Below are 17,662 nucleotides of genomic sequence, written 5' to 3'. Positions count from 1 at the left end.
CTTGGCCAGTGAAAATTTACAGATGAGAATTTTGAATTTTAAGATTAGATATTAAAATATTATATTTTAATATTATTATTGTATTAAGATTTAAAAAAGTTAAATTATTTATTATATTTTATATAGAAATTTGAAAAAATTATAATGATGAGATGAAAATTTTATGTTTGAGATAAAAATTCGTTAAGGCCAAGAATCTACTCTACACTGCACACCTGACGTGGAGAACCCAGTCCGGGGATCAACTTGAGCTACAGTTCCACCCACTTTGGCAACTGACGTCTCAACTTCAGCTGCCCCTCTCGTCGAAAGTCAAGCCCTCTCTCTCACCTCTTCCAGCCAAAGAGCTCAAGCCTTTCTCTTGCCTCTCCTCGGCCAAGCCTATCCAGGTCAAGCAATGTAATGGAGTCATCAACGAAATTTCCCATTCTTCATCTCCTTGTGATAAAATTTCTCTCCACTAAAACAGCCTTCCCCTCATCGTGGTCCTCTTTGTATCGGTTCCTCCCATCTCTCTCTGTACATCTAGATCTGCGATAAAGGAACCGTGCTTGCATCCACCGTGCCTGCATCATCCCGCTGAACTCTTGTTAATTATAACCCATTACAATGACGGGGTAAGCTAATTACTTTGGTTTGGATTGATTTTTATACACTGGATTTTTTGTTGGTGACAAATGATTGTAGTCTGATTGTGTGTACTTCTTTTTTTTAAAAAAAAAAAAAATCTTGGTTTTGTGTTAATTTTTGAGTGATTCTAGTTTTTTTTTTTTTTTGTGCCCATATTGTGTTTGACAGAATGTTTACTTCACCAAATGGATATTGTGTTTGTTGATCGAGTGCAGGGATGATATTTGAGGATGATGGTTCTAGTGTCTGATTGTGTGTAAGTGATTTTAGGGAAGCTTCAAATTGACTTATAGCGCATATGTGGCTGGTGTTTCCCTAGGTTGTTACACACCAACTCAGCAAAATCTTAAGACCCAATAACTTCTATTTGTTGGTGTCTTATTTTCTAGTCAGCTTTATTTCGAAGTATATCCTCTGTTAAATCCTTGCTTACTACACATTTCCTACCTCTTATGGACCTTTCACTTGTCTTTTGTAGCCTTGAACTTGGAAGTCAAATTATTATTGGCCACTGCATTGGTAGGCTTTTGCTTTTCTTGCACTTGGCAGTCACAAGTCTAAAACTTTTTCCATTTACTTATATATCTTCACACTCATATAATCTTTTGTACGTACTTATTTGTCCGATACTAACTCAATTCATGTAAATTGTTATTGCTTGGCATTTGTTGAGATTCTCTGAACTCTAAATGTTTTGGACAACTTAAAGAGATAAAATTATGTGATCGTCTACTTGAGCGAGGTTTATGTTTTTAGAAATGTCTTCAATTCATTCTTGTAATCTTTCCTAAAACTAGTGCATCTATGCATTATTTGTGTGTACAAGTTATAGTGTGGCAGTTCCCCAATGTTAAATTTACTGTCGTGAAGAGTGTTACAATGTGAGCGATAATGTCCACATTTGCTCTTTAAATTTACTCTATTTTTTTTTTTTTGTTTGTCCATGACTTGCGTAATAAATTAAAAAAGAAAAAAGAAGTCGTGCAGTAGAGTATTATTGTCCTTGCTATTTGATGGTCCTTGTGTTGCATATGCCCTGTTTCTTTTTTGGTGCCCTTTAGTATTATGAGTGTTATTGTCTGAAAAATATGGTGTTTCAGGTTGATAATTTTGGCACTGTAAACCTTTTTGAACCATGCCGTAAACTAGGTGTCAACAGATTCATACTTATCAGTTTCCTTTTAGTGAATGGAGCTGCATGGGACAGATACTTAATCCAGCTTACATCTTTCTCAATGTTTTTGGACTTACATTAGTTGCAAAGCTTCAGGCTGAACAATATATCAGAAAATCCTGAATAAACTACACTACAATACGGCCTAGTGAGCTACCCCTGGCAGGAATATTTTGATGGAGCTAGAGGGGTAACAAAAGGGTACTTTGCTAAACTTCAACATTTTCTCTACCAGGCATTCAAATACATTCCTTATTAAAAAAAATTCTACCATGTCAAATGCTAAGAAATCAGTTGTTTCTTTTCTTTGCTCACTCTTTCTCACTTTCTCCCCATCTTTGTAGGATACTCTTTATGAAGGTACCATATCCAAATATAAGGTTGAAGATAAACTAAGAGAGAGACAAAGGTTGAGGTTAAACAAAATTTGTGGGGGGTTGAGAATAGAAATGCACGAATATTATATCAATTGTAATAGTTTATGCTTGGTTCATATAAACTATAGGGCATTTACAATATTTTCTTGATTTCTTTTGTATGGATCAATTGTAATGGCCCTTCCCCATGAATTGTAGAGGCTATTTTCAAAATATAGAGTTTTTTGTCACTTTTCTGAATCTGCTGGGCTATATGGATTTTTTCTCAAACTGTTTTGGTCACTTTCGAGCTTATCTATCACATTCTTCATAAGATTTGTTCCCAACCTATTATACATCCAAGATGATAAGTATAATAAAAATCTACACAAGCTATATAGTTTTTTTCTCAATCTCACGGAAGCACAGAAAAAAATAAGCTAACATGACATTGAAGCATGATTGATTTCATTTATAAATTTTGTATGGTAAGCTATACAACATGTACTCTCATTCCTGTTTTGGAATCACAAGCTATACATCTCACAGCACACTGCCCATACACAAAATCCATACATAATTGGACACAAAACCACCTACACATACACCTGGACACAATTCACAACATTTATATACACAACTGGACACAAACAGCATCTACACAATCTACAATGTTTATCTATACAAACTACCAATATTTATGTCCACAAATAGGGTCTCCACAACATGTTTGGAAACTGGCATGTACACCAGCTATCAAAAAATAAGTCCCAAGTCCAGTCACACGAAGCTGCCAAAAAATTAGCTGTTGTTGGTCTAGTCACACGATGCTGCCAAAAAATAAGTCCAAGTTCAGTCAATAACATTGCACGCTAATAATTGTCCAGACTAATAATTAAAATTTCATACATTTTCCGAATTAAGCACCTATCTCTATGGAATTACATCGCATCAATATGGTCACACCTAAAACAACACAAATAATATTTCATTACCACGTGCATAATAACTTACAAGAGGATTTTGGATGAGAGAGAGAACTTAGTAGGAAGGTAAGTCAAAGTCTAAAAGTTGATTTAATGCATGATAACTAAAGGCGAGTCTCGTGATGATAATGTCAAAATTAAATAAATTACTCGAGTATGGAATCATCCAACAAATTAGTATATAGCTGCTTTTTTTTTTTTTTTTTTTTTTTTATAAAAAGTTTGCTTGAATGATAAAATGGAAGCAATTTAAGGGTGCAGCTCCCACCGTTTGGCATTTGGCTCGAGTACAGAAAGCCTAATTTCCATGCTTGCAACCATACAAAAATAATTATTTTTCCTTTCCCATGCATGAATTTGAGGGCTTAATTCCCCAACTTCAAAAATGAAAAAAATTCTTCAACTTTCAGCACATCATAAATTGCAACAGAAACAGACGCCCTACGTCCCCCAATAAGACTAGTATAAGAAGATAACAAGCTGGAAAATAAATCTCTAATTGCTTTGACTGTCATGGTAAGGACCAAACCAAAGCAAATACATATAAATGTCATAGCTCAAGAATGAACAAAAATAACGTCATTTTAAGCTCTCCAAAGAATCCCCCAACATTTCTTCCTTTATCTGAGAGAATTTCTTAGATTCTTAATATAAGCAGCAAATATCAGAACACATCTAGTTTTTGCTCTTACCAAACCAAATCAATTTAAACAATAGATGCAGAAACACGAATTAGTACCAAGAAATCTATACCCTTTTGTTTGGTTGCAAAGAAAACCAGGGAAAAACGAATCTCTTTTAGGTTTGTTTGAGTCTGGCCATTGTTTTCTCAAGCCCCAAATACTAATATTTGTTGTGCTCGCCTCTTGATCCTATCCTCTTTCTGCAATCTATAAAAAAAAATATATTTATAAATTCTTTGTCTTTTTAACACTATAAATCAGTAGACCTTCAACAACTAAAATACAACTCTTCCAAATGCGTATATGCGCAAGCTTCTTCAACTCACAGCCCCAAAAACCCCAACTTTCATCTGGGTTTCAACACAACAAATCCGTGAAACAAAGACAACTTGATCTACCAAAGTAAATTCATGGATTCTCCTTGGTCTCTGTAAAGCAAAAGCCCTCAACAACACCCACATAAAGTCATATAAAAAGAACAATTTCACAGATATGAAAAAACCTAGCATAAGCTTCTGAAAGACATTATCTTTTGGGGCATCTCTAAAAGAAAAGAAAAAATCTTTGAAGCAAAAGTTAACATTTGGACAATACCTTGAGAGAGATTTGAGAGCATTGTCAATCTGTAAGTGTTAATAAAGGTTGGTGACAAGAGAGGGAGCTGTCGTCGGCGGTCAAAGAGAGAACATAGTGGAGGACGCAGTGGAGCACAAAGGAACGCTGGAGCGCTTGCGGGGGTTGGGGGGAGCTGAAGGAATTTCAAAATGATTTTGAGACCTACACCCCACGTTTTACTTACATCAGAAAAAAATATAAAAGAATAAATAATCCACGTCAGGTGTGCTGTGTAGGTGGACACATAGAACAACTCATTGAGGAAACCCTAAGTGAGATGGAGAAGGATGAGACTAAGGTCGAAGACGTAGAAGAAGGTGACATTTATGATGGAGTTTCAGTGGAGGAGATCATCGAGGAAAATCTCAAAAAGCAGGAGAATGCTACAACGATGATGAAGGTGGCTCTATGAAGAACACGAAGAGAGTGTCTATTTTGTGGCTTGGAGACCAGTGTTTTTGTGGCTCTGTGAAGAAGACAGAAAAAGCGTTTGCAGTTTGGAGGGGACAAAAGGTAATCAAGGGAATGGAAAAAAAAGAAAAATAGAAAGAGAAACGCTAGAAGACAAAAGGTCATCATGGGAATGAGAATAAAAAAAAATAGAAAGAGAAACGCTGTCATATGAAAGGAAAAATATAATTGTAAGTATAATTAGTTATTAATTTATTTATTAATATGATGTGATTAGTTAAAAAATAAATTTTTTTAAAAATAATATTAATTTAAATTTTAAATATGAATAAATTAGTATTAGTACATAGATTAATATTTGTATGTAATAAAATTTCATGTGAAATGAGAATGGAGACCAAAGCGCCTTTTTTTCTAGCGAAAAAAAAACAAAACGACGTCGTCTAATGTTTTTGCGATGTAAGATGCAAGGATGCAGCGAGGACACAGGCTGGTTGTCCAGAGCATTTTTCTATGTCAGGAGAGGAGAGGGAAACGACATCTTCTAAAAATCTCTCTATCTCAAATCTGTATTTATCTACTTAATCACTGAGATTTCAAATAAGAATTTTAAATTTTAAGATTAAATATTAAAATATTATATTTTAATATTATTATTATTTTAAAATTTAAAAAAATTAAAAAAAAATTGAATTATTTATTATATTTTATATTAAAATTTAAAAAAATTATAATGATAAGATAAAAATTTTATATTTTAAATAAAAAATTCAATGGGCAAACCGAAAGTTTAAATGAGTTTGATGAACACCTGGATAAGGAAAACATATATAAAACTATAAAATAATTTGAGCATTGGATGACAAAATACTCAATATTATGAATATTTACAGAATGTTAAATCATTAAATTTTTTTTGTAAGTAATAATTTTTTAATAGCATTATCCTATCAGAAGATGAAAATACCATACGAGGAAACAAAACAAATTCTCAAGATTTAATACTCTTCTTCCTGATTAGAAAATCTAATTGAAATTCAATGTTTAATTATTGAAAAGAAAAATCAATTACTTGTTTGAAAAAAAATTAAAAATTTTGATTTTAGACCCATGACATGGCGAAATCCCGGGCGTCAGATCACCGTTGAGGATATACCACCTACCGACAGGTCGTCAAACTTGACCTGCTGAAAGACAGGTGCTGATATTACTTACCAGACTTACCAAATTTCCAAATTAATATAAGTGGTGGTTGTGCAGGGATCCGGACTACCTATTCTGCTCTCCGTGCCCACCCAGATCTTCGATTTCTGGAGTTTTGCTTAGTTTTCCCTGAATTTCAGTCAGCTTTCGTCGACCAGAGGAGAAAAATTTCAAGGTTTGGGTCGTTTAGCTTTCTGGGTTCTGATTAAGTGCTTGTTTTCGTATAAATTGATGCTGTCTTCCGACGTTCATTACCAAAATATAAAGCTATCTGATAAAGTCGAGTGTTTTCTCACATTTAGATTAAATTTAGTTTACATTCTTTTGTTTCCGTTTGTTTTACTGCTACCTGTTAATATATTTGTGTCGCTTCTATATCGGATTCGAGTGTTCGGGGCAGATCTCGCAGGTGAGTCTGGCTTGAAAACCACGTATCCCCGGTGAAAAGTCAGAGATTTAGTTTCCCCTGTGATTTTGCCCCATGGATCGATCATTTTTGGGAAATTATGACAGACAACTGCTTGGATATTCTTCTCAATCTCTGTTTTTTACGGGTTTTTATTTTAACTACAAAATTTTGGTGATCAAGCATCGGCGAGTCGTGTTTTCCTGGTTAACAATAAGCGGCGATTCTCGTCGGTTATGCAATGGTTGACTGAGAGTTTGTGATGAGTAATTAAAAACTTGATCTTGTCCTTTCTTTTGAATCTGCCCTGAGAACAAGTTTGTAAGGAAAAGGAATTCGAACCTGCAATGATTTTTTGTCCTCGTTAGAAATCATAAGATGCTGGTAGTTTTATCCTTCCGTGAATATCTGGAGGATTTTCTGGAATTGTTATATTCTTCAAAACGAAATAAACTTGACTTTCTCAAGTGTTATCTGAATGTGGGTTGAACTGTCCATGTGGTCTTTGTCGAAAGATTCCTTTGTTGATTGCTTGTTTGATCTTATGAAGTTTTTTTTTTTCATGAACTCCGGTAATTTAAAGCTTTCATAAAAGCATTCCAACAATATTTCTTTTTATTTTTTCTCTTAAGGTTCTTGTATGAACTTTTGTTTAAATGACAATTCTTGGCTTTGTTTCACTGACAACATCGAATTTGGGCAGAAGAGAATATGGCTGCACCGTCCCAGCCTACAAGAATTGGCCTTGCTGGTCTGGCTGTCATGGGCCAAAACCTGGCTCTCAACATTGCTGAGAAAGGCTTTCCAATTTCTGTATATAATCGAACTACCTCGAAAGTTGATGAGACTGTTGAGCGAGCTAAGAAGGAAGGAGATCTTCCTCTATTTGGTTTCCATGATCCCAAATCATTTGTGCACTCCATCCAGAAACCTCGTGTCATCATTATGCTAGTTAAGGCCGGGGCACCTGTTGACCAAACCATAAAGACCCTCTCTGCTTACTTGGAGAAGGGTGATTGTATCATTGATGGTGGTAATGAGTGGTATGAGAACACTGAGAGAAGAGAGAAAGCCATGGCCGAATTGGGTTTACTGTACCTTGGAATGGGAGTTTCAGGTGGTGAGGAGGGTGCTCGACATGGACCCTCTTTGATGCCTGGAGGGTCCTTCGAGGCTTACAAGAACATTGAAGACATTCTTCTTAAAGTTGCAGCTCAAGTTCGAGACAGTGGCCCCTGTGTGACTTACATAGGCAAAGGTGGCTCTGGTAATTTTGTTAAGATGATTCATAACGGAATTGAGTATGGTGATATGCAGCTGATTGCAGAGGCTTATGATGTACTGAAATCTGTTGGAAAGTTGTCAAATGAGGAGCTTCAGAGTGTTTTTTCAGAATGGAACAAGGGGGAACTTCTGAGCTTCTTGATCGAGATCACTGCTGATATATTTGGAATTAAGGATGATAAGGGTGAGGGATATTTGGTCGACAAGGTTCTGGACAAAACTGGCATGAAGGGTACTGGTAAATGGACCGTACAGCAAGCTGCTGACCTATCAGTTGCAGCTCCCACAATCGAATCTTCTTTGGATGCAAGATTCCTCAGTGGATTAAAGGAGGAAAGAGTTAAAGCTGCCAAAGTCTTCAAATCTGGTGGGTTTGGTGATATCTTGACTGACCAAGCTGTTGACAAGAAGAAGTTGGTCGATGATGTAAGGCAAGCTCTTTATGCATCCAAGATATGCAGTTATGCACAGGGAATGAATCTGATCCGGGCAAAGAGTATTGAGAAGGGGTGGGACCTGAAGTTAGGGGAATTGGCTAGGATTTGGAAGGGGGGTTGCATCATCCGAGCCATATTCCTGGACAGAATTAAGAAGGCATATGATAGGAACCCTGATCTGGCAAACCTTCTTGTGGATCCAGAGTTTGCAAAGGAAATTATTGAGCGACAATCTGCCTGGCGAAGAGTTGTGTGCCTGTCTATTAACTCAGGTATTAGCACCCCGGGCATGTCTGCCGGTCTTGCATACTTTGATTCTTACCGAAGGGGAAGATTGCCAGCTAATTTGGTCCAAGCTCAACGAGACTATTTTGGTGCTCATACGTATGAAAGGATTGATGTGGAGGGATCTTTCCATACGGAATGGTTCAAGCTTGCCAAACAGTCTAAGAATTAATGCTTGGCTATATTCTACTTGGTCTGGACTCAAAATATTCCAAATAGTATCTGCTCTGGACTCTGCTGGGCAGAGCTGACACCAACTCTACTTGGTGAAATTAACCCCTTTTTCCTGTTGAATCATTTGAGGTGTATTTGTGTTGTTTGTCATGGTTGTGGCAAATCCTGCACAACTTATGTGTTTTCCTTTCAAAATAATCCAACGTGTGGTCTTTCTCCTGTTTAAGTAGACGCCTTTCACTGTGGGGCAAGACACGTTTGAACATTAATAAGCATCATAATGAGTTTTGTTATGTATCTTGATCCTTTTTTTTTTTTTTATCCCTAAGTGGTTATGTTGCACAACTCGATGATGACTCATTGTTACTAGAGATTACTCATACATATTTCAACATGGGGATTTTCATTTGTCTCTTTCTTTGGAAGAAAGTGAATGCAATTTGCTAGACTGTTGCCTAACTAACGAGATCAGAGGAGAGAGAGCACTGGAAGGGAGTAAAAAGGTACTTTGGTGATCATTTATTTTAAATGTTATTATTGTCTTGGTTTGAATTTAGGATTCTTCAATAACCTGTAATGCAGTGAAATCCAAATCCTGTTAGAAATAACATGTTGCCGTACCAATCATAATGTTTTGGTTGTTTTGTATTCATTTTTCCCTTTTTGTTGCTGTTGAGTGGAAAATTATTTCCTTTTTTCTTTTTATCAACCAGAAATAATCATTGCATCACTCTCATTTGGGTGGTAGTAAACACCACATTACAAAATTCAACCAGAAAACAATTGAAGCAGAATGTGTTGTTGGCATTTTTCCTTTTAACAGAGTTTCCTTCATTTTTTTTTTCTACTGATTTGACCATAATTGGAATCTCATTAATTTTTTGAGTGATTTTAACTACTACATAAACAGAAAATCCTGCATTTCTATAGTTCTTCCTTCCACCAAGATAAAATGTCCATCTTCCCTAGTCGTTTGTTGTTGATAATTGATATACTCGTGATGTTTTACGAGTTCGCTGTATCTATCTTGTGATTCTTGTGTATATCTCTCAAACTAGACCTTCATGATTTTCCTGCGGCCAATCATTTTGGCTATTTGGAACAAAAAAAAAAAAAGGGATAAGATCCTTGTCGGTCCGCTGTTTATAAGGATCTTCAAAAGTTGATATATTCTCATAGCATGCATTTTTCTTTTCTTTTGAAAGTTGATAAGGTTAAATTTTTTATTTTATTTAATAGTTAAGGAAGTAACTATTAGTAAAATAATATATTTTTAATTTTTTTTTTAATAGCTAAAGATGTTAAAAATATATTTTAAAAAAATGATAAAAAAAATTCTTAATATCTTATAAGTAATAAATGAGCAGTAATAAGGTAATATAGCTGATGTATGTCATTCGCAATATTTTACTTAATTGTTAATTTAACTTGGGAGAATGTCCTCAATTGCACGCTGATTAAAACTAATATCATGTATTCATGAGGGCAAACATCAAGATTTTTCTGCATTCCAAGATTAAAATTCCGTAATTATGATGGTACGCATGCAGGGACTAGGGATCGATAATCTATTTTCAGACGGCCTGCAATATATTTGTAATGATCAAGCAGACAACTTATTTAATTAGACGGGCCAGTTGGGATATTAGAGTTGTACGCTAGACGATCTGATGGAGATAGAGCATGCACATGACACTTCATGTCACAGATCGTAACCCAGAATTTATTTATTTTTATTATTTGAAAAAAAATGCATATGCATGCATCCTGATCCATATCATTAGAACCTCTGGACGACGGGAACTAGCAACTTATTTTGGATAAGTAAGGATATATAATTTAGGTTATGATCGTTTCTTTCTTCAAAATTAAAGTCTTTAGTAATTACTCATCAACGAACGTACATATTCCAGCAGCCATTGCTAAAACGGACAAGAATACTCTTTGCAGAACATGATTGAAGCTGAAGCATCATGATCTAGATGATCAGTTGCAGATCATGAGTAGAGGAATTTGTACTGGAAGTGACCGGTTTAGCTATGTACGTGGGCTTGTCATCCCCGGCCATTATGACAACAATCTTTGGCTCTGCATCAAGCTGCTGCACCGTGACGTCGTTGTTCGTGGGCATTAATGCTGGCGTCTCTCCTTCGCGGCCCGATGATCTGTTCGAAGCGGGCTCTTGGTGTGAGCATACTAGGATCACCAATGCCCCGGCAATGAGTACTATCATTAAAGCTAAGCCACCATAGAGGTAAGGTACCGGAGACTTCCATGGATTGGGGGCAGCAGTCACCGACGCTGATGTTGATCTGGTCAGCCTCATCTCTGATATCTCTCTCTCTCTCTCTCTCTCTCTCTCTCTCTCTAAATTAACCTAATTTTGGTGAAAGTGTAACGGGAGTGGTAGCTAGTTTTAGTGCAATGGAATAACAGATTGGGTTTTCATGGATATATATATAGAGAGGGGTTATTTGACATGTTGGGCTTTAATTAGTAAATCATATATATATATATATGTATGTATGTATGTATCTATATATGTATGTGTGTACACTGATGATAACCATGGTGCCTTAGTTTGAGGATGGAAGATTCTTTGTTGTGCTTCTAAAGATACCTGTAAACGGACGGATGTGAAAAGTGATCACTTGGAGAGAGATTGGCTTTCAAAAGTAACATCCAAAAAGAATGGTTGTGAAGTAGAATGAGGTTGGTCGTTCATGAATTCATGAAGGGGAGGGAATTTGAATTTTTTGGAGTTTTTTTATTACTGAAAATAAATAAAATAATGGTTCTCTTGGTAAGAGATCAGGAAGATTCTCTGTTATGCTCTTACAGATGCCTTTTACTTCTTCATGTACAGTGACTTGTTGAATCGGGCAGCTTTCAAAAGTACTGCCTTATCTTATATATATATATATATATATACACACACACACTCGCGATTAGATCAAAGCAAATCTTGCTTTTTTTTCCTTTCCCTTTCTTTTTTGAAAGCAGGGGCCGGGACTAGGGAGGAGGGCATGATTTGAATTTTGGTACAGATTAATGCTAAAGACTTTCGTAAGTGCCTTCAAGAAATTAGAATGTAAGTGTAATTGGAACTGAAGGAGGTTGGTGGTTCATTTTCTAATTGGAACTGTATGTGTATAAGTGCTTTAACAGATGCTTAATTAATATATAGTTAAATGATATCAAAAGTGAGATATTGGAAATCAGTGGATCGAACTCTCAAAAGTAGTACTGTTAATCTCTCATATATACTTGATGATATCGATCGCATGAAATCTAAGGGTGTTTGGCAGAGGCACGTGGCATATTGAGGGACATTATTAATGCATTATATTATATATTACATTGAGTAATATTATACATCACACTATTATCTTATTTTCATCTTATTAAATAAGATGTGACACATTCATCACCATTAGATGATAAAGAAACATACAATAAATTATCATTCAATGATGATCGATAAATGTGTCACATCTTACTTAGTGGAATGGTAGTATAATGTATAGAAATTTCCTATTAGATTTTGTATCTTTCGAAGAAGAATTTGTTTTTCTAAACAAAATATAACTTGTATTGAATCATTTTGATAAAATTAAGGGTTATACTAAGGATATAAGAGGATGAGATCACGTGGATTAATCTCGATAAAAACTCCATTAATATTACTAAGGGACTGGTAATAATATTATTGTTTCTGGAAATAAACGTAACTGATGGTAAATTGCATTGAAATATGTTGCTTAATTTGAAGTATCCATGCATGCAGTACTAGAAACTTTGATCAATATCCTAATTGGGTACTTATAATCAGATAAGATATATTATTAGAGGAATTGAAGAAAAACCAGCTGGCGTACTCTATCATTCTCACTTTTATAGATAGATAGATATATAGTTATAAGGATATTGGCTGGATCATATGATCTTCAAATATAGGAAATTAAAAGATCAGTGATCAAATTACTGTCCCAAGGGCAATGCATGCTTGAGATCCAAGCGTGCTTGCATGTCGAAGGGGCAGGCCGGCCGGAGACTTAGATAAATTAGAATGGAGGGACCTCTTTGCATTAGGTATTTTTTTGAAGAAAAAGGCAAACTTTTTGAGTGATAAAACAGTTGATCTTTAAGATTAAATGATGCTGGAGAACATGATTTCCTTTAAGATTAGAATGTAGGCTCTAGCCTTTAATGATGCAACAACGCAATAAATTGCATAATCAACTCGAGACGACCGGACGCCCACTCTACTATATAATCGCTACAATTTTGAGTATTTGGGTATGAACTTTTAATTAATTTGGCTCTTGCCAATTAAACGGTAATCATTTGCAGTGATAAAAACATAGAATCGTTTGGAATACATGTAGAATAAACTAACACTCACCACACGAAACATCACGAAACGTACGCATTTTAAAAATAGTAGCTTTGTTTTATTTTCCATCAAAGAGTTAAAAAGGGCCGGCTCATTGGCTCAATGGCAAGGCATTGCCTAAGCCCTTACCTATGTAAGGACTAAAATTAAAAATGAGGTGGTTTTTTTATTTTTTTGAAAAAAAATAAAAACCATTCATTATATAAAATTTTAAATAATTTTTATATTTTTCAATGTGTGCAAGGCACTATAATACTAAATTTAATATTTAATATAATGAGCTATTTATATTTTAAATAATTTTTTAAAATCTTGCTAAATTAAGATACTAAATTTGCATTGAAACCTCATTTTAAGATATAGTATTTAATATAAATTAAAAAAAAAATTATTTAAAAATTTTAAATAAAATCTCATTTTATTAAAAATTTAAAAAATATATATATATTTTTTTGATAAGTAAACAGTAGTATTAATAATAATAGGCATAGCCCAAGTACACAAGATGGTATACAAGAGGTAAGACCTATCTAGGTAGCTACAGTAGTCACTAGAAACTCATGTACATTTAGGCCATTAAAGTCTATAGCTAGCGACCACAGAAATAAAGTGCTGAAAAAAAAGATACAAAGCTCCTCCGTTGTCCTCTCCTTGTCTTCAAAAGTTCGTTCATTTCGCTCTTGCCAAATGCACCACATAACGCAGATAGGTACCATCTTCCACACAGCTTTGATATGTAGATCTCCCCCCGACATCGCCCAACTGGCTAGTAATTCAACTACTGACTTCGGCATCACCCAGTTTAACCCTACACGACGGAATACTTCACACCACACGGCACTAGCTGTCTCACAATGTAGCAGGAGATGATTCACTGACTCACCAGCTCTCTTACACATACAACACCAATCAGTAATGATTACCCGCCGCTTCCGCAGATTATCGGTAGTCAGAATCTTACCCAGGGCTGCTGTCCAAATGAAGAACAGTGATTTGGGCGGTGCTCTATTCCTCCACAATCTTCTCCATGGAAACGGAGCATTCGGTATAGCTGTAAGGGCCTTATAATAAGAGCGAACCGAGAAAATACCCTTTCCCGTATATTTCCACCACAGCTCATCTTCATGCAAACCATTCGGCTTCATAGAGTACACTAGGTTGAAAAAATCTGTAAAACTGTTTACTTCCCAATCATGTGCTGCTCTATAAAAAGTGACGTTCCAGTGAACATGGTCCCCTGAGCGAACCAAAAGGTCCGCGACCGAAGCTTCTTGGTCACAAGCCACTTGATATACACAAGGAAAAGCGTCCTTCAATGCCTCCTCCCCACACCAAATGTCCCTCCAAAAACTTACACGTGTGCCTTCCCCCACCAAAAGTTTAGTATGGTTGGCAAACAAATTCCATCCCCTTCTTATTTGCTTCCAAATCCCCACTCCATACGATCCATTCCCCTCTCTAGTACACCATCCCCCCATAGGCTGCCATATTTACTGTGAACTACTACTTTCCATAAAGCTTCCGGCTCCATATTATATCTCCAAAACCATTTCCCTAGAAGAGCCCGATTGAATTTTCTCAAGTTCTTTATCCCCAATCCTCCTGAAGAAATTGGTCTGCAAACCGTGTCCCATTTGATTAGGTGAAACTTGAATTCATCCCCCAAACCACTCCAAAGGAAATCGCGATACAGTTTTTCAATCCTTGCCGCCACCGAAGCTGGAATTGTAAACAAAGACAGAAAATAAGTGGGTAAGTTAGAAAGAGTACTCTTTATCAAGGTCACCCGGCCTCCTTTCGACAAGTACAGTCTCTTCCATCCAGCCAATCTTCTCTCTATTTTCTCAATAACTGTATCCCATATAGCTATGGCTCGTGAAGCCGCCCCCAACGGTAAACCCAAATATGTCATAGGAAGAGTGGCTACCTTACACCCCAACGTGTTAGCCAACTGTCGAGATCTACTCACATTCCCAACTGGTACTAATTCTGATTTATCAAAATTTACTCTCAAACCTGATGCTGCTTCAAAGCATAATAGCAACGCTTTCAGAGTTCTAAGTTGTTCTTGATCAGCCTCACAGAAAATTAAAGTATCATCAGCAAAAAGTAAATGAGAGATTGAGATAATGCCCCTATTCAGATCACCCACAGAAAAACCAGCCAACAAACCATTATTAACTAGAGCCATTAACATCCTACTCAGGGCTTCCATGATTATAACAAAGAGGAGTGGGGATAGCGGATCCCCTTGTCTTAGACCTCTCGAGCTGTTAAAAAAACCTTCTGAACTGCCATTAATCAAAATTGAGAATCTTGCTGTTGAAATGCACCATCTAATCCACCTACACCATTTTTCCCCAAATCCACACCTCCTCAATAGATAGATAAGAAAGTCCCAATTTACATGATCATATGCCTTTTCCATGTCTAATTTACAAATAATCTCTGCCATACCGGATTTTAATCTACTATCCAAGCATTCATTGGCTATTAAAACCGAATCCAGAATTTGACGACCCCTAACAAAGGCATTTTGTGGCTTTGAGATTATCTTACCAATGGACTCTCCCAACCTGTTTGCTAATACCTTTGAAATAATTTTATAGACCCCGTTAATGAGGCTAACGGGCCTATAATCCTTCACTTCCACAGCCTCGGTCTTCTTCGGAATTAATGCAATAAAAGTCGTATTCAAACTTTTCTGAAATTTCCCAGATGAGAATAATTCCTGGAAGACATTCAACAAATCCTCTTTTATCACCTCCCAACAAGTGTAGAAGAACCCCATCGAAAAACCGTCTGGTCCTGGCGCTTTGTCTTTCCCCATTCGTCTGATCACTTCGTATATCTCCTCTTCCTCAAACGCTCTTTCCAACCTTGCTGCTGTCTGCGGCTCAATGGAATAAAAAACAAGACCATCCACTCTAGGCCTCCATCCCTCCCTTTCTGTAAATAATTGTTCATAGAAATTCAGCACGTGTTCCCGTATCACAGGGGCCTCAGTACACTCTCTACCATTTATATTCAGCATCTCAATGGTATTATTCCTCCTATGAGAGTTTGCCACTTTATGGAAAAATTTCGTACTTCTATCCCCTTCTTTCAACCACAAAGCTCTTGATTTTTGTCGCCAAGAGATCTCTTCACAAGATAATACCCTTTCTAGCTCTGAAGTCAATTCTGCCTTTCTTGATCTTTCCTCTACGGTGAGAGCTCGACCTTCATTGATCCTATCAAGAACCTGCAATTCTCCCATCATGACTTTCTTTTGCTCCCCTAGATCTCCAAAAGATTGGGAATTCTACAGCTTTAGATCTTCCTTTAAAGCCTTTAGTTTGCCTGCAAGTATATTTTATAATAATTTATTTTTTATTATATTATAATTATAAATAATTAATTTAAATTTTACCCTAAACGTCAATTTGTATCGAGCCGCCCTGGCCTTACGCATGTGGCATGGACGAATAGCAATTATAGCTTGAAATTAGCATTGAGCAATGACTACTACTTATATATATATATAACGTACACTACTTCTCGGCTAATATGCTTGATGGGCTTGGTTCATATATTGATAAGGAATCAATCAATCCAGTGGAGGTAATGCCTGGAGTGATTACTATTTGGGTTCTAATTGGCCCAATTCGAGCTAGCCCAAATTCAAAGAAGAGCTCACAATTTTGATGTCCTTTTCTGTCTTCTAATTATTTATTTATTTTTTATTTTTTCTGTGGTACTAGCTAGGCAATGTAGGCATCAATATCTCAACTTTGTTACAGCGACACATCATGCATTCATGCATGCATGTACATATGAAACAGCGTACTGCTGGCATTGTAACCTTTGTAGAATCAAAACCTGAATACGAAAAGTATATACGATGATACAGCACAGAAAATATCTTTTTCACTACAAAAAAACAGATAGAAGCATCATGTATAAAGAAAAGAATTCGAGAAGGATTACGGAATCGTAATTACCACGACGTACTAGTCGTGATATCTTTTTTTGAAAATTCAAGTCTTCTGTCCAAAGCAAATTAGTTCATCATGCATTATGCTGAAACCTCCTCAGAATTATAATTAGTATAAAACAATGGGAAAGTCTATTCAAACCTATTGACAATAACGATTTCCACCCTGAATTTTGTATTAAGCCTTTAAAGAAGACCAGAATCATTGCCCCTTGTTTTGATAAAGAGCGGTGTTAGAATCACCTAAAATATATATCTCTTGAAAGTGATCTCGAAGCATGCATTTTATTTTATTTTTATATTTTTTTAATCATCATAAACATTTTTAAAAAATTTAAAAAATCATAATATTATTTAAAAAATCTTCCTTAATTACTAAATAAATAAATAAAAATTCGGGAGACACAGTACTCGGGATAGAAATAGTATTTCCCTTTGATAAAATGAATCAAGACAAAAGGCCGTGAATTCTGCTATATATGAGATCACACGTACCGCTAGGTCATGAATTGCAAGCTTGGCATGATATTGTACTTTCTAGCTGTCCTTTCTTTTCTTTCTTTAATTTCTTTTCACCCCTCACAAACAATCTTCTTTGTTTCCATTCCCATCATTAAGAGAGAGAGAGTTAGAACTCTCCAGAGGA

General features: G+C 35.9%; 2 protein-coding genes and 2 long non-coding RNA genes across 8 annotated transcripts; 2 read left to right on the top strand and 2 right to left on the bottom strand.

Moving 5' to 3' along the window:
* Window positions 1–208: 208 nt before the first annotated feature.
* On the top strand, window positions 209–2,421 carry LOC122302963. Of its 2 annotated transcripts, none has more exons than XR_006240558.1 (3): window positions 209–617; window positions 846–2,005; window positions 2,149–2,421. It is a non-coding gene; the product is annotated as an uncharacterized LOC122302963 (long non-coding RNA). The 2 variants fall into 2 exon arrangements; XR_006240557.1 differs by having other exon boundaries at window positions 799–2,005.
* A 185-nt stretch (window positions 2,422–2,606) lies between these two features.
* Window positions 2,607–5,070, bottom strand: LOC122302964. Of its 3 annotated transcripts, none has more exons than XR_006240561.1 (3): window positions 4,424–4,997; window positions 3,900–4,036; window positions 2,607–3,126 (listed from the first exon to the last, which is right to left on the bottom strand). It is a non-coding gene; the product is annotated as an uncharacterized LOC122302964 (long non-coding RNA). The 3 variants fall into 3 exon arrangements; XR_006240560.1 differs by having other exon boundaries at window positions 2,607–2,990; window positions 4,424–4,994; XR_006240559.1 differs by lacking the exon at window positions 3,900–4,036 and having other exon boundaries at window positions 2,607–2,990; window positions 4,424–5,070.
* A 1,003-nt stretch (window positions 5,071–6,073) lies between these two features.
* LOC122302960 (6-phosphogluconate dehydrogenase, decarboxylating 2-like) lies at window positions 6,074–8,941 on the top strand. 2 transcript variants are annotated; one of them, XM_043114448.1, is made up of 2 exons: window positions 6,074–6,233; window positions 7,168–8,941. In XM_043114448.1, exon 2 carries the CDS (start codon window positions 7,176–7,178, stop codon window positions 8,640–8,642), a length of 1,467 nt encoding a protein of 488 aa, XP_042970382.1. In that variant the 5' UTR covers window positions 6,074–6,233; window positions 7,168–7,175; the 3' UTR covers window positions 8,643–8,941. The 2 variants fall into 2 exon arrangements, with proteins under 2 accessions (XP_042970382.1, XP_042970384.1); XM_043114450.1 differs by having other exon boundaries at window positions 6,084–6,233; window positions 7,171–8,941.
* Window positions 8,942–10,622: 1,681 nt separating this feature from the next.
* Window positions 10,623–10,970, bottom strand: LOC122302891 (protein GLUTAMINE DUMPER 2-like). Its single transcript, XM_043114347.1, has one exon. The coding sequence runs from the start codon at window positions 10,968–10,970 to the stop codon at window positions 10,623–10,625; it is 348 nt and encodes a 115-aa protein (XP_042970281.1).
* Between the last annotated feature and the right edge of the window lie 6,692 nt (window positions 10,971–17,662).

Source organism: Carya illinoinensis, chromosome 3 (genome assembly GCF_018687715.1).
Source record: "Carya illinoinensis cultivar Pawnee chromosome 3, C.illinoinensisPawnee_v1, whole genome shotgun sequence".
NCBI lineage: Eukaryota > Viridiplantae > Streptophyta > Magnoliopsida > Fagales > Juglandaceae > Carya > Carya illinoinensis.
The sequence above is the reverse complement of the archived record's forward strand: the minus strand, read 5'-3'. Positions and strand labels throughout refer to the sequence as shown.

Coding starts and splice junctions, on each gene's coding strand:
- LOC122302960 (XM_043114448.1), top strand. CDS start 7,176: ATGGCTGCACCGTCCCAGCCTACAAGAATTGGCCTTGCTGGTCTGGCT.
- LOC122302891 (XM_043114347.1), bottom strand. CDS start 10,970: ATGAGGCTGACCAGATCAACATCAGCGTCGGTGACTGCTGCCCCCAAT.